The sequence below is a fragment of the Alligator sinensis genome, unplaced genomic scaffold (genome assembly GCF_000455745.1).
Source record: "Alligator sinensis unplaced genomic scaffold, ASM45574v1 scaffold1584_2, whole genome shotgun sequence".
Taxonomy (NCBI): Eukaryota; Metazoa; Chordata; order Crocodylia; family Alligatoridae; genus Alligator; species Alligator sinensis.
In genome coordinates this window covers 377337-393527 of record NW_005842864.1, presented here as the reverse complement: position 1 = coordinate 393527, position 16191 = coordinate 377337, and the positions used below count along the sequence as shown (strand labels likewise).

General features: G+C 42.4%; 2 protein-coding genes across 2 annotated transcripts in view; both read left to right on the top strand.

Annotated features, from left to right (window-relative positions):
- Nucleotides 1-1100: 1100 nt before the first annotated feature.
- Nucleotides 1101-6935, top strand: BRS3 (bombesin receptor subtype 3). The gene is made up of 3 exons (XM_014525690.1): nucleotides 1101-1531; nucleotides 4514-4865; nucleotides 6528-6935. The coding sequence occupies exons 1-3, from the start codon at nucleotides 1101-1103 to the stop codon at nucleotides 6933-6935; spliced, it is 1191 nt and encodes a 396-aa protein (XP_014381176.1).
- A 7734-nt stretch (nucleotides 6936-14669) lies between these two features.
- Nucleotides 14670-16191, top strand: part of HTATSF1 (HIV-1 Tat specific factor 1) — a 21466-nt gene continuing 19944 nt past the window's right edge. Inside the window, exon 1 of the mRNA XM_014525688.2 lies at nucleotides 14670-14690. Within this exon, the coding sequence (XP_014381174.1) occupies nucleotides 14670-14690 (21 nt within the window). The remainder of the gene's footprint in view (nucleotides 14691-16191) is intronic.

Sequence of the window (16191 nt, the reverse complement as noted above, 5' to 3'; positions counted from 1 at the left end):
AGGAGAAGAAGCTAGCATCTAGCAGCAAAGAGACATGGAGAAAAAAAATCTCCAGTTAGCATTCCAGCTCTGGATGCCCAAATTTCAATCCCTAGTCGTCCCTTCCTCCTCCAAGTTTTGGGAATGATTAAACTGGAAATCAGCCCCAGGGGTCCAGGTCCCAGTACCATTGCTTACATAGATGCAAGTCAATGAAATCATCTCAGAGCAGAATTTTAGATTTGACTGTTAACTGGCTAAACTAAAGGCATTGAAAACTACAGCACTGGCAATTTTTAATTGATACTGTGAAATAGGAAAGATGCTAGCAAGTTATAGGTCTGCCACAGGTCTGTGCTGTAAGTTCTCCTGATGAAGTCTGGGTCATTACAAATAACAGGCTTCATAACCTCTTATAGACATGTATAACTTTAAACACAAGCTCATCCATGGAAGTCAATGGGATGGTTCAGATGAGTAAACTTAAAAATCCCTAAGTGAGCAGAACGGGGATACAATTTGCTGCAGCCCACTGCATTCTTATGACATGAGCGAAAAATCAGGATAAAACAAGCACTGCCATATGTCTCTATTTCTTTTCCTACAGATATCTATTAACTGTGTTGCAATGTTTTTATCTAATATTAAGAATAGATTAAGTGTAGTACTATGTTAGCAGATTTTGTACTTATATGTTTCAGGTTTTTGGTCTGAAGAAATACATTTCTTTTGTAAAAATACTGTTAGGATTTCTTATGGAATCTTTGCTAAATAACATACGAATATAGCTTCTGCAGTAGTATTAAAAACACCTTTTTCACAATGAGAGAAATATCACTGCAGAGAAAACCGTTAAGAAACACTTTCCTCTTTTCTCCTCCTCCTTCTCCCCTTCAGTAGCTGAAAAGCCAATAAAACATTTCTCCACCTCCCACACATTTCAGAACTGGATCTGTGTGCATTTACCCAAAGCATGCTTTCAGACTCGGGAGAGGTGAAATAAATGAGCTTGTGCGCTAGGGAACTGCACTTTCAAACACAATTCTACACTTTTATATGGTCTTGCTTATACGCTACGGGTTTTAAACATTTTTGATCAACTTCGAGACAGCCTGGGGAAAATGTCTTGGATACACTTGCATTTGGCTAATCAGACATTATATGAATCTGTAAATGGTACAGAAGTGAGAGCTGTTGCTGACAACGATACCGTAGATCCAAGATGGGTTGAAGACTCCTTTCCAGGATTAGAAATACTGTGCACTATTTATATTACCTATGCTGTGATCATTTCAGTGGGTCTCCTTGGGAATGCTATACTCATCAAAGTCTTCTTTAAGATTAAATCAATGCAGACGGTTCCAAATATTTTCATAACCAGCCTGGCTTTTGGAGACCTGCTACTTTTGTTAACCTGTGTGCCGGTTGATGCAACACGCTACATTGTGGATACCTGGCTCTTTGGAAGAATTGGCTGCAAGCTGTTGTCCTTTATCCAGCTAACTTCGGTTGGAGTATCAGTGTTCACTTTAACTGTTCTCAGTGCTGACAGGTGGGTCTGAAGCAATTTGGTTTGTTAAGAAGTACTTGTGCATGAAGTTCAGAATGAATGAGAAGATAGAATCTGTCCCTTTGCGTTAATCAGTAACATTTTGTCCTCAGATAGAAAAGCATGATGTTAAATGATCAGACTAAAATCTACATCTCTTTCCAATTAAAAAAAAACAAACAATGTAAGCTAAAAGTCAATATTAACTGAAAAAGTGGCAGAATTATTTATATGCAAGACAATTTAGAAAGAATTTTGAAAAACAAGCCTGACCTTTTAGTACTTGGAAGCATGTAGAAAACATATTTTTCTTTAAACACATCAAGAAAGATAAATGATTTAAGGCAGGGGAAAGATTGTATATTGGTGCTACCTAGTGGTGCCTGGAAGAAGTCAGGAGGATGAACAGTAGAGATAAGAAGATGATTAATGACAACGGGAATTTTTCCATTAATTTTACTCCATCAGCTTCGGATGGGGCCCTAAGACTAAGAAAACACTAATTGCTTCTTAAGATTGTTACTTTCAAAACTTTTTACAATTTGATGGCTATTACAATGCAATAATAATGTTCATCCTGACAGGTGCTTACTATGATTTTGATGCCACACTGCTTTATTTCAGTATTTTCATTGTTTTGGACTTCTAGTTACTGTACCTTTTCTAGTGACATTTTAACTCATAGGTCCTGAAACTAGAATTCAAATTAGACTGAAAGCTTTACTATTACAGCATGTAAGCCTCCATCTCACTGACTTTCAGTGTTGAAGAATACAAAAGGTTTTTGAATGCTAGCAAACCAAAGTACTATCTACTCTATGTAGTCACTACTACAAAATTGTGACACCATCGCTATGGCATGCCAGCAAAGAGAGTCAAAGGATTACATCCCCTGTTGACATAGCTGGGCTTGCAAAACTGCACATGTAGATGCAGCTACACCAACAGAAGAGTGCCTGTTGTTCAGAAGGGGGGAAAAACCTCTTCTGCGGGCATACTTTAAGTTTGATAGAGGGCTCTGCCAACATAGCTATAACAGCATACCTACCGTGGCTGCAGTTCTGTAGTATAGACAAGCCCAAATAGTAACTGGGTGAAGTAGCCAGCCTGTAAATTCCCAGCAACACAACATATACTATAGAATTAAGTTGACCAGAATAGCAATGGAGAATGGTGCAATATTGATTCTTCCTGGAAGCCATGGTATAATTGCTTTACGTGATATTTTTAACCCAGTAATCCTATGGTTAAAATAATTCTGGAAGCAGGAGCATAAATGAATGAAGATGCCTGGAAAAATCTGGGATCAGGAGAGTTGTTATGACTGATGTTCTCATCTGCAGCTCTGTTTCTGAATTTGCCTGGAGGTGAGACAGAGAACAAGGTCCTTACCTAGTACAATATGACACATCTCCACTGCCCCTCTTCCATCCTCTTGAGCCATGCCTCCTGCTTCACTATATCCCCTTTCACACCAGCCTCTTGCACTTTCCATGGATCTCCTCTGCCTCACCCAAGATCCATCCATTCTGAGACCAGGGAGAGTGGTTCCATCTGCTGCTCAGGGCCCTCTGCCCCATCCTCCTAATTGCCACTTCCTCTCTTTTTCACACTTTCTCCTGCCTACACATTCGCCTTGACATTCACCATACATTCCTGCCATTCATTTTGCCTGTCTGACTCAGTCCAGCTCGCACGGTCCCACAGGCAGGAACCAAAAGCAGACCAATGTGTATTGATAAGTGCTAAAATGGACTTTAAATGTTGTTCCATAACTGCCTAAAAGCTGTCATGAGTGAACATGACCTGAACGGTGGTCACAGGGATGTGGGGAGATACAGCTATGATACTGTGCCCTAATGCTTGAAGTTTCATGGGCTTACGCACAAAATTTTGTATAGGGAACCCAAGCCAAGGCTACCTTCAGCCTGGTCCAAAAACAAGAACAAAAGAGCTGCAGACCGGGAATGGCAGCCACTGCAATTGGCATGGCAGGAGTTAGAGCTGCCCCAGGTGCCATGCAGTTGCCCCTGCTAGGAAGCTGTGCTGCTATGCCTCTGCTTGAGACATCAGAAAAACAAAAATCTCTTCACCTACTAAATCCCTGGAGTCTATCTCCAGTAGTAACCTGATCCATTGATTTCCAAGGCTAGGTCTGGGAGCTTCTTGGATTACTGTTCTGCTGAGTATTTCCCTCACTCTCCTTTGTCTTCTACTGATACACCAGCCACATTCAGCCTCCCAGTTACATTGAGGGATGCACACTCCTTCATCAGCTCTTAGTCTGTATATTTGCTCATTTACCTCTCTTTGCAGCTCTATAACTTCAGTATATACAGTTCTGTCTCAATACTAACCTATAATGCCCTCCAGCCCAAGCACAAGAGGACAACCTCTTCTCAGCAAGACCTACAAAGCCAAAAGCAATTGGAGCTTCCCAGAGAAGTTATTTGGGAGATAAGATGAATCAGGGGAAGACTGTTTCAGGTAGACTACAGACAACAGGATTTAAGTAGTTGCTTAAAATTTATCCTTAGGTTTTCAACCTCATTTATGGAGAAGCTAGTATGACTTTATGTCAGGGGTGCGCAATTATTTTGGGCGGAGGGCTGCTTACTGAGTTTTGGCAAGCCATCAAGAGCTGCATGACAGGCAGCCAGGGGCAGATAAATATTAATTTTCTAATTTTTTTAGGGGCCCCTCAGGCTGGATAGAATGGCCTGGTGGGCCACATCCGGCACACAGGCCGCATTTTGCCCACCCCTGCTTATGTCATAACATAGAAAACCAAATGCACATATATGTATAGTGTACTTAAAAATAAAATGTACAAAATTAATCTCATGTTAATTGCCAAGGTGATTCTATGAATCTTAGTTTAGATGTAGCAGGCATGCATTTGCCTCCAGAAGTTTAAATTAACAGTGCTATAAGACTAATGATGCTGCATTTACTCTAACATGTTGATGTTGGTTATGTTTCTAGGTACAGAGCCATTGTGAAGCCCTTGGACCTGCAGACCTCAGATGCTGTTCTGAAGACCTGCTGTAAAGCTGGCTGTGTCTGGATTGTCTCCATGATGTTTGCTATCCCAGAGGCTGTATTTTCAGATTTATATTCATTCAGCAATCCTGAGAAAAACATATCTTTTGAAGCATGTGCCCCATATCCCGTATCTGAGAAAATACTGCAGGAAGCTCATTCTCTGGTCTGCTTCTTGGTGTTCTATATTATCCCGCTCACTGTCATTTCTGTCTATTATTTTCTTATTGCCAGAACGTTATACAAAAGCACATTCAACATGCCAGCTGAAGAACATGGCCATGCCCGCAAACAGGTATGTAGGACCAGGAAGTCCAATGTCCAGCTTTTAGAAGTTTAACATATGGATTGAAATCTTAACTTTTAAACGGAAAAGGCTTGCATATAGAATATAAACAATAGACAAGTAATATGTCTCTGTGACATATAATCTATAGGAACAGACAGTAACAAGGCATTTAAGAATATATTTAGGTCATAATGACTTAACTTTAAACATGTCCTTAAGGGCCCAAGTAGACAGGAATGAGTTTCTCTTTGCTGAATGGGAACCGTACTGAACTCAGAAGTCATATCACCTTCCACTGCATTCTAAACCATCAGAGAAAGAGCCTTGAAATTGTCCAGACTAGAATTTAAGGGTGTGATGTGAACATGTGCTAGCAAACACATCCTTTCTTTAAATCCTAGTTCAGACAAGGCCCCAACAGATACTATCATAGAATCATAGAAAGTTAGGGTTGCAAGGGACCTCAGGAAGTCACTTCTAGTCCAACCCTGTGCTCAAAGGACCAGCCCCAACTAGATCATCCCAGCCAAAGCTTGGTCTAGCTGGATTTTGAAAACCTCCAAGGATGGAGCTTCCACCACCTCCTTGGGTAACCTGTTCCACTGTTTTACTTCTCTCCTAGTGAAAAAAATCTTCCAAATATCTAACCTAAACCTCCCTTGCTTCAACTTGAGCCCATTGCTCCTTGTTCTGTCATCTGCCACCACTGAAAACAGTCCAGCTCTGTCCCCTTTGCAACCCCCCTGCAGGGAGTTGAAGGCTGCTATTAAATCCCCCCTCAGTCTTCTCTTCTCCAGACCAAATAAGCCCAGTTCCCTCAGCCTCGTCTCACAAGTCATGTGCCTCAGCTCTCTAACCATTTTCTTTGCCCTCTGCTGGACTCTCTCTGATGTGTCCACATCCTTTCTGTAGCGGGGGCCCAAAACTGGACACGGGACTCCAGATGTGGCCTCCCCAGAGCTGAATAGAGGTGAAGAATCACTTCCCTTGACCTGCTGACAACACACCCACCAATGCGGCTCAGTATGCTGGTTGCCTCCCCCATTCAGTAAGGGACCCATACTTTTCCTGATCCTCCTCTTGCTACTGACATAATTGTAAAAACGCTTCTTGTTACCCTCCACATCCCTTGCTAGCTGGAACCCCAATTGTGCTTTGGCCTTCCTGACTTCATCCCTGCATGCCCAAGAAATGCCCTTATATTTTTCCCTAGTTATTTGTCCAAGTTTCCACTTCTTATAAGCTTCTTTTTTGTGACTGAGTTTACTGAAGAGTTCCTTGCTAAGCCAAGCTGGTCTTCTGCCATACTTGCTAGTCTTCCTGCACATCGGGATGGTTTGTTCCTGAACTCTCAGTAAGGCTTCTTTAAAGTAAAGCCAGCTCTCCTGGACTCCTCTCCCCCTCAGTCTGGCTTCCCAGGGGAAGACCACAGTGAGAGACAGCGGGGTTTCAGACTTCAGTTTTCTTCACTTGAAACACAATGCCCAAAGGCAAAAGAACCCCTTTGCATTTGCTTTATTTTCTGTTTCGTTGTGAAGATACCTTTTAGTAATTTTCAGGTAATTTATCTAGAGTGATTTTCATTAAGCTCAGAGCCTTTTTGGTAGGAGCACTAATTGCATAAATGTGTCATTAACTGTTACTAACACTAGATATTATTTTTCCTAGATTGAATCCCGCAAGAGAGTTGCAAAAACTGTGCTGGTGCTGGTTGGTTTGTTTGCTTTCTGCTGGCTGCCTAACCACATCCTCTACTTATACCGCTCTTTCACCTACCACTCTTCTGTAGATGCCTCTACCTTTCATCTCCTAGCTACTATTTTCTCTCGGGCTTTGGCCTTCAGCAATTCCTGTGTTAATCCCTTTGCTCTTTACTGGCTAAGTAAAAGTTTCCGCCAACACTTTAAAAAGCAAGTTGTGTGTTGCAAGGCAAGACTTCCTACACGGCCTCCTAGCATTACCCACAGTAACACGCCAACCAGAGCCCTATCAGTCACAGGCAGTACACACGGCTCAGAAATCAGTGTCACTTTGCTAACAGATTATAGTATCACAAAGGAAGAGGAAAGTGTTTAGTTTTTCTGCCATGGAGAGGGGGCAGAAACCATGCATTTCCCACAAAGATACCAGTGCATCTGGATCCAGCAAGGAGCTGCAGGTAAAGAAGCTGGTGTGCCCCTTGTACTCCCTGCGGGGAGATCTTTGGCAGGAGTTCCTGATACCTTCCGTTACACAATCTCCGTTAAACAAGAAAACCTGTGTGTAGGGAAAAGAGAACTGAAAACGCAACCTGGGCTCAATCAAGAGGACAGCACATGTTCCTCGTGAGCACTGTGCATCTTTCCCTGAGGTTCCTGCACTGAGCTGACAACACAAAATTCAGCTGAGCGGAAGGCATATTTTTGTATTGGCTCTGAGTTTGCAGAGCTAGAGAGTTGTGATTATGGGCATTCCTTTTTTGGAAAGTATTTATATTGTCTTTCCTTAAAAAAAGAGAAATAAGCAAGTTTTCAAAAAATGGCAAACCAGGTTTTTTGTTAGCTGTTGCATCGTTAATGTCAATGGAAATACACCAGCATAAAACTTTAGTGTTATGGAGAATCAGGCTTTGGAGGTCTCTTACTTTTCAGGTTTTGACACAGAATATTGTCTTCTTGGCCTCCTGCATATTCTTCTTGGCCACAGGATATTTCTTCTTGGCCTCCTGCACAGTGGACATTCCTGTGGGGAAGGGACCTGTTCAGGGCATCCTGGAATCTCACTGATCCTCAGCTGCTAGTAAATTCTTGGATGTTGGAGTGACTGTAGAATCAGCTTGACCCTGGCCAGCCCAAAAGGAGGTAAATATAAAAGTGGCCTAAAGTCATGTTTGCTTTCCCTCTCCAGTCATTCACTAAGAACAGTTTGGCTGGAGCAGGAATTGGGTCCCACATACCTTAAATAATACCTAAAATAATGCTCCCCGCACCCCACAATACACACACAGTTTTTCCCTTTCGTGTACAATGAAATAAAAAAAAAGGCCATGGCTTGTTAGTCATCTAAATTTGGAGTTTAAACTCCATATTTGCATGTCCTAGTTTATTAACGCTTCTGGACAATGAATCTGTCACGTGTTTCTGAGCCCTAGAGATTTTCTGTGCTGTAAGCTAAACCCTGTACTTCAAAATCCTTAGGCAGTCCTCACAACAGTCTTTGAAAAGAGCAACTTCTAAGATTCACTTTTTTTCTCAGTTTGCATGTGGCTACTTTTGCTTTGTGTATACACTGCTGTAGATAGTCTTTTTGGAATTGTATGCTGCTAGAAATGTGTTTCTACTACACATTGCATGTGTGACATTTAAGAATTGGCTATATTACTGACATAACCTCTCTGTTGCCTATAGTATTTGTTATATTAATTTTACCTAACTCAACCCTCATGATATATACGTCAGAGTGATATATTGGCTAACATCTACTTTTATCAGTGCAATCTGATGTTATCACTCCTTGTATTCATATAACATAACCACCCAGCAGTAACAAATACAATTTATACAGGCTACTTAGGGAAGAAAGGATTAAGTCTTTCTTGGCAGCCTTGGATAGCCCCATTCAAGTTCAGGGAGTTGAATGGGCATGCTGGACATGGTTTGGAAAAGGATTGTGAGGTGACAGATCAAGTGGATTTATAATTAAAATCCATACCACATTGTAAAAGAAATAAAATATGCAAAATACGTAGGGATAAAATTCAAAGTAGGGACTCAATCCTGCAAAGCCTACCTTAATCACAGAATCAGAAAATTAGAGATGGAAGGGACCCTGGATGGTCATCTAGTCCATCCTGCCTGGTCCATCAGAGAAACCTTCACCACCCTGAAGCAAGATCATCCCTAACCAAATCATCCCATACAAATCCTTGTCTCACCTAAAATGACACAGTCAGTCCTGTTGTAGAATCACAAGGCATTACTACCTTGTGTCAGTACTTCTTTCATACGAGACAGTTTGTACGCTGGGTCTCTATATTGCTCTGTTGTGTAAACGAGATGTAAAATCTTATAGTAGTGCATGGGGTTGTGTTGCATGGAAGCTGTGATTTCATCTAGTGATGTTTTATTTGCTCCTGGATGAATTCTGCTCACATTTAATGGTTCTGGTAACTATACAGGCCTCAAGCCAGCATGAGGTTTCCATGGAACAAAAGTACTTTGCTGTGTTAGGGCCAAAGTCTTAGCTCATTGCACATATAAGTTCAGGCTGAGTGCTTAGGGCAGTATTACTCAGATGAACATTTCAGCTATTTACCATTAAACATATTTCTGGCATCTCTTCCCTGATAAAGGGGAATTTTAGTTAAATGATTCTTTACTTTCGAATTTGTGGAACATGATTGTGCCAGTCACTTTATTTGCCCATTTCTAATTATATTTTATATATTTTAAACCAAAAAGTTTTAAAAGCTGACTCTACTTATAATATAGCTGCTTTTTAGGTGTTGTAAACCTTTCTAGCTTTGATGATATAAGTGTAAATATTGTTAAAAACAGCTGCTATCAATATATTATCAGCATTATAATTTGTGCTTATCATACTGTAAGATACTGATTTCAGTTTGAAACCGCGTTTTGGTCAGAAAAATAAACCAAATAGTGTCAAAGCATGCCTATGCTGTAATGAGCAGTGTATCCTGTAATACTAAATTTCTTTCACAAATATTAGTACCATGTCTTCTGGGCTTTCTTAAAAAGCATAGTTTTGCTTTAACTCATTGAATATGGACTACCTGCTGACAGTCACGTGTTTCTGCTAAGAATATTACAATTAAAGAATAAGCTAAAATTACAAACAAGGGCAGCCTTTGTACATTTGAATCAGTGGCACTAATGATTACAAAGTGCACAGGTTCTATGCAGTGGCTGACACTTGCTCTGCAGCAGATGATCTATTCAGCAGAAAAGTGAGCTGTTTCATGGAAGCAATTTTCTTTGTCAAGATACGTAATCGTGATCTGAGTTTCTGACATAGTGGACCTGATCCTGTCAATCTGCCACAGATAAAAACTTGCACTGCCTGCCACTAAAATGTGTGTATGTAAAGACTGAAGAATCCAGGTCTGCTGTAAAACACAGCCAAGACTAACCTCCCTGAAGATTCATTTAGAATTACTGCCTCTTTGGCTAAATGCCAAAGGTATTTTCCTTTAAAAATATGACTATTCTGTCCAGCTGAGTTATTAATGAGTGACATCCTGGTCCTGTTGAAATAAATGGCAACACAGTTAATGTAGCACAGCTATAAGGTCACTGACCTGCGTTCCAATGTATTTAACATAAAATCTCTGGAGTAGAGATGCTTGTGTCTATCTTTGCAGATCTAGCTCTTAGCTACATTTGCCAAAAGGCATGAATATGGGAAAGTCTACATCACACAGGTATGCCAAAACAAAGTGAGAAGTATAACATGTGACTTATAACATTCAGAGGGTGCGTCTACATAAGATGCTTTACTGTGCAGTAAAGCAAATTACTGCGCAGTAAGTGTCACTGTCTACATGTGCAGACCCTTATTGCACAGTAATTTGTTCTACTCCACAGTTAATTTGCCACCTTCAATTGCATTTGCAGGTAGCAAATTAACTGCTGAGCAGTTACTGCAAAGTAAGGCATGTGTAGACAGTTGACTGGGAGCAAATTTGCTCCCGGTCAGCCAGGCAGCAGGGGCAGGAGATTGATCCCTGCCTCTGGGAGCTGCCTGCTGCTGGGGTAAGGGGATATTGTCCCAACCTGGGCTCTGCCACCGGAGCCCACCACAGCAGCAGGCAGCTCCCTAGGGCAGGGAGCAATCTCCCAGCCCCTACCAGAAGACAATTTGTCTCCTTGCTCCATGCTCCCTGTCAGCCCCTGGGCTAGCACATAGGGGAGCCTGGAGCACCCCCTGGCTGCTGCAGGGAGGTAGAGCAGTGTGGGAGCAGCCCTCTCCAGGCTTCTCCAATTGGGAACAAACATGCTCCCAAATGCCCACTTGTAGAGATGCCTGTCCAGGGTGGTCTTACTTTGCAGTAAATTACTGAGGAGTAAACCCATCCAGCAGCATTTGCACGTGTAGATGCTCCCAGTGACAGACCTACTGTATTTAGATGTCTTTCCCAAACAGATATCAGAATCAGATTTCAGAAATGCTTAGAATATCACAATCTTAATTTTAATGAGTTCAACTGAAATCAGGAACAGCGTATATCAAATTGCATTAATCGGATCACTGGAATTCTTTCTTCAACGTTCTAATCTAGATGGTGTTGATCTTCCTGGATTAATACAACAATCCATGGACATTGCTCTACCTGACATATGCCTTAATATTTGTACTTAAAGATATGAAAATATAATTTAGAATAATAAAAAAAAATGTAAATTTGAGAGGTGACACCTGTGAAGCTGTCATCTTGTAAGTGGTTGCAAAAACAGTCTTTAAACCGCTATATCATGGTTCTGCCAAGAACAAATTCTTGAAGCATGAAAGATGTCACTGACTAGGTTGCATGTTCTTTGTACGCCAGCCAAAGGTTATGAAAAGCCTATATTTATCCCCGTAGCAATCTTATCTGACAGTCCGTTGATCAGCAAGTTAACTGCTGTCCGTCTCTCTTTTCAGAGCTTTATAAAGCTCCGGATTATGTCTTTGATTATAGTATCATTCCAGTGTGTATGACAGTAAAGATATATTTGCTCCAGGAATATTCAGTGCCGGAAAGCTTCTAGACTGCATGTCCTACCCATAACAGAGAAGAAGGTTGCTTTGCAGCTGCAGTCAGCCATCAAGAAACCAACCACTGTCTGCTTGCATAGATCTATCCAAGTTTTCTTTGATAAGAAGAGCTAAAATAATGTGTATAAATACTTGTTTTGCCATCTTATGCCAAAATCCATAACAAAAGTCTAGAAAAAATATTGCTTCTTACTGTAAATAAAATATAATCTTCTGTTCATATTTATTTGCAATTTAGCCTAGTTCCAACTCAACAAAATCTCAAATTCATGCTCTAAATAGCAGTTGATGGAGCCAGAGGGTATGTATCTTTAAAAAACAAACGAAGAGAAAAAGTATATCAGAAGACTATACTTTGTATGGATTCCCTAATATATTTTAAGCCAACATTTTTATACATTATTATAGAGATAAAGAAAATGATCTGGAAGAACATGTCTTCTTGTGAAAGCTCCATTTCTCAGTCCTCTGCCTAGCTTTTGTTGGTTGGGATGAATGCCTAAGATCAAGTTCCTATCTGTCATGTGCACAGAGACTTCTAAGGAGACAGCACAGCTTTTCTGTGGACTCATCCTGTTAGCAGCAGTCAGAAATTAAGCAAATCACTTACACATACTTTTTAATGGGTTAACTTTATTTGGATCCCAATTAAATCAGTCAAATTAAGGGCATGTTTAAGTGGTAGGACCAAAGACATACTGGAGTGCTAGAGATGGGGGGAGGAATGCAGCAAATCTGAGCAAGTGATAGGGTTAGGGAGAATGTTTGGGATGAGCTGTTATTTTTCAACAACAAAACAACACCTGACTTAGCAAGAGAAGGTGAATATATACAGTATGTGTAAATCTTATTTGAAGCAGAATGGGAATGCCACCTTCTCGCACACATGCCAGAAAACCTACAGGCAGAAGAGATACCATGATGGATAAGGCTGTGGCACAAGATAAACTGTACCAGGTGTCATAACCCAAAGGTATGATTTTGTGTGCGCTTCGGCATTAGAATTATACGCGCTAAATTGCAGCTTTGTTGCACGGTGGAGTTTTCTGCTGCAGAGGAGAACCCCGGTGCAAGGGAGAATTTCCCGCCAATTTGTAGCTTCCTTTTCAGGGTACATTTCTCAAGTTGCAAGAGAAATGCACAGTGCAAAGGAGTTCCCGCCACCCGCATGCAAACTTGTTCCCCGCTATTGGCTAGTTCTAAATTATTCACACGTGGCGGCTAACGATTGGCCTGTTAACCGTATAAGAGGCTTGAGTGGTTTCCGCCCAAGCCGAAGAGAACTCCACATCCATCTCGTGGGGACTCTGGGTACACGGCAGGGTAATAGAAACCCTGTGTGAGATTCAGAGGAGTTTGGCGACCTGATCCATCGCCCACCTCTTCCCGTCTTCGAGCGATAATTTTATAAGACGTATCTACAAAGTTTCTATTTCGGTGGTACGCTTGTCCAGGGCATCCGGAGCTCTGTTTCCGTGGAGCCTAGCAAACTCCACGTGGTCGTTCGTGTTGTTTTGTCTGTAACCGCAACTCAAGCAAGTTTTCCAGCCTGCACCGCAACCATCTTCAGTGTAAGTAAACAATCTTTAAATCTACCATTATGAGTCCGTGCCTAATTCTAGCATGACGCACGTTCTCTCCGACCCAGCGTGCCCGGGCTGCTGGCCACAGCCCGCGCGGCACGAAAAAGGGCCCGGCTCATACCCGGCCCGCACACCAGGCAGCAATGTCTGGTTGTGATGAACCTGGAAAATGGCAATGGTATTTTTTCCTAATACAAATATTATTAATAATGCCTCACTTTGTTAGAACTATGACCTCATAAATGCAAGGGCCTCATGAATAGGGGTGAAGTTCCTGTAACTCATGGGAAAATTGAATCCATTTCTTGCAGCCATTCTCTGACCTACAATCTCCTGATATTATTTTCTGTCCAAGACTGAAAGGGTGAAGGAGCTGCACTACATTTGCTGGAGATATGAGGGTAATTTCAACAATTACTTTTGGTCTGAAGGTGAAATAACTACTGAAATAAAAAACAGCTATTTAAGAGCCAGTCTGGAAATATGATATCTGGAATATGTCTGCTTGAACCTTAATACAGTCAGTAGATTCCTGGTCTAGTCAGCAAGACGTGAGCAAGCCCTGCACAATGCAGGATGGTATAAGGAAGTAAACAGAGTTTCATTACATTATATTCATTCATGGCAGTTATTCATCCATATAATTGAAAATTTGTCCAGTGTATTCTAGGAAAATGTTTTTCATACAGTGTTCACGCAACAGTGCATTAAAAAATGTATTGCTAAATGCTTTATCCATCAACTCAATGCATGGCTATTATTCACAAAAGTAATTATAACATTGATAAAGCATCTACCCAAAAATATACTCACTGGGCATGTCTACGCGATATTTACTGTGCAGCAGACTAATTAGCTGCACATTAAACATCTTGGTATCTACACATGCACTCCTATTAGGCTGAAGTAAGCTAATTTACTCCGCAGCAGGATAGTATTTGTATTTAAAGATACTATCCTGCTGCAGAGTAAAAAACTCCACAGCAGCACACATGCAGACACTGCCCCAGCTAGCTAGGGCACAAGGGTGGGGGGGGGTGTGTGTGTGTGTATGCACGCTCACTGATGAATGACTAATTACCATAGTAGGTGAGTCTCTGGCATGACCATTGAGAAAGCAATGCTGTGCCATTGAAAAACAATTTAAAATCCTGAGTGCAATTTCAGTATTTTTTACAACATTGGTTCATCAGCAGAGCTCTCTGAGCAGCAAGGACAACTGCACTCCCCAGGAGTATACACATTAGCAAATTATAAAATTTATTTCTAAATAGCAGATACTTGAGACTCAGTAAATTCAGAAGTCTCAACCATGGGTATTGCTTAGGAAGAAGGCATATCTGGTTGTATAACCTGCTCCAACATCTGGGGCAAAGGAAGAACAAACATCCACTTTTTAAAGGAATACCAATGTACGGTGTCATTACACGCTTATATTTGTTCTTTTTCCTTCTGCCATAATGATTTTATGAACATGAGATTTAAAGGTGTAAATGTAAGTGCCCCGTTGCAGAAAAACATTGCAACCAGCAGCAGCAGTGCAAATTACTGCCCAATTCTTGTATATTTTGGGTACATCTACACGTTCATTAATGCACCTTAGATACTGCACATTTAGTTTAGTACTTGCTTAATAAAGTACTAAGTGTGTAGTAACTAGAGTTCCTGCACATTAGTGTCGACACGTGGTTATTTTGTGATGCTTACTGACCACTCACCTAATAACACTGCGCAGTAGGCTATTAGCACGGTTTTTAATCGCCACGCCACTGCGCAGTGTTATTAGGCGAATGCGCAGTAAGCGTCTCGTGTAGACGCGTCCTTTGAAACTCCTGAAGGAAGAATGTAATTAAATAACCTTAAGGGGGAAAATCTGCACAGCAGCGCGTGAAATCTGAGCAGCTCGATTCCAACGGCAGCTGACGAACGTGTACCTTAAAGCATCTGTGAGAAACCAACACCAGGCAGAAAATCCAGAACTCGGGGACTCCTAAAGGAAGCGACCAGGAAACGCCTCGTAACAAATGGTTGGAGCAAGCATTTTCAATGCAACTTCCCTTGTGCTGGGGTCTGCCTGCTCCGTGCATCCACAAGTCCATGAGGATGCTCTGACATCCTTCCTTTCATAGCAACAGTATAAATACAGCCTGAATGAACAGACTTTTCTGTTTAATCTGGGCCTTTCTTCAATGGAGACTGCCCCAGTGCCAGCCAGTCCTCAGGAACCGATGAACTGGGGTCTTTTGAAGGGCAATCTTTCTTTTGCAGACTCTATCCCACGTCCGGCCGGTTAAACCACCTGTAGCACGTCCCTTATTTGAGGGCCCGTGTGCTCCGCTCGCTGCCCCCCCCGGTTAGCATTTGTGTTATGAACCTTTGACCTCCATTCCCGTCCGGGTTTTCATTATTATTTGTCCAAAGAAATCTGTGGTGCCCCCAGTACTAAAGGGGGCTTATTGTTTCCGGGACCGGCCTGGCCCAGGTGTTAAAAGGCCTGGAGCACGTTGTCACAAGGACAGAAGAACGGCCTTTCCGTGGGGTCCTTCCACCTCGGTGACCTCCCCACGTCCCCTGTCGCCACGAGTCACGGTCACGCCACGCCAGGAGAGCACGGAGACCCCCCAGGAGCAGCAGCGTGCCCTGCTGGAGCTGCCCGTGGGCTGGGCCGTGCCTGGTTAACAAGAAGGCTGTGTTCGGGCACCGCAGGCCGCAGAGACCAGCGTAGCAGTAGCAGCGCCTCGACAGCCCTTCAGCAAAAGCGGGAAAGCGTAGCCACGCCCCCTTCCCCCAGATGCCACGCCAACGCTGATAGGCTGGCCTAATCCCCGCCTCTCCCTTTGTCCCGGACCCGCCTATTGGCCGCGCGTTCGGCCGCGCGTGCTCTCATTGGTCATTCCCATAACGGCGCTTTCTGGGCACCTTCCGGTGGCGCCACTTCCGCTCATGCGCTGAGGGCCCGGGAGCGGCTCCCGGCGCGCCGGGGGGGGGGGCCGGGG

Excerpts from the sequence above, each read along its gene's own strand:
- BRS3 (XM_014525690.1), top strand. The coding sequence starts at position 1,101 with ATGTCTTGGATACACTTGCATTTGGCTAATCAGACATTATATGAATCT. Across the intron at positions 1,532-4,513 it reads ACTGTTCTCAGTGCTGACAG|GTACAGAGCCATTGTGAAGC; the intron begins GTGGGTCTGAAG and ends TTATGTTTCTAG. Across the intron at positions 4,866-6,527 it reads ATGGCCATGCCCGCAAACAG|ATTGAATCCCGCAAGAGAGT; the intron begins GTATGTAGGACC and ends TATTTTTCCTAG.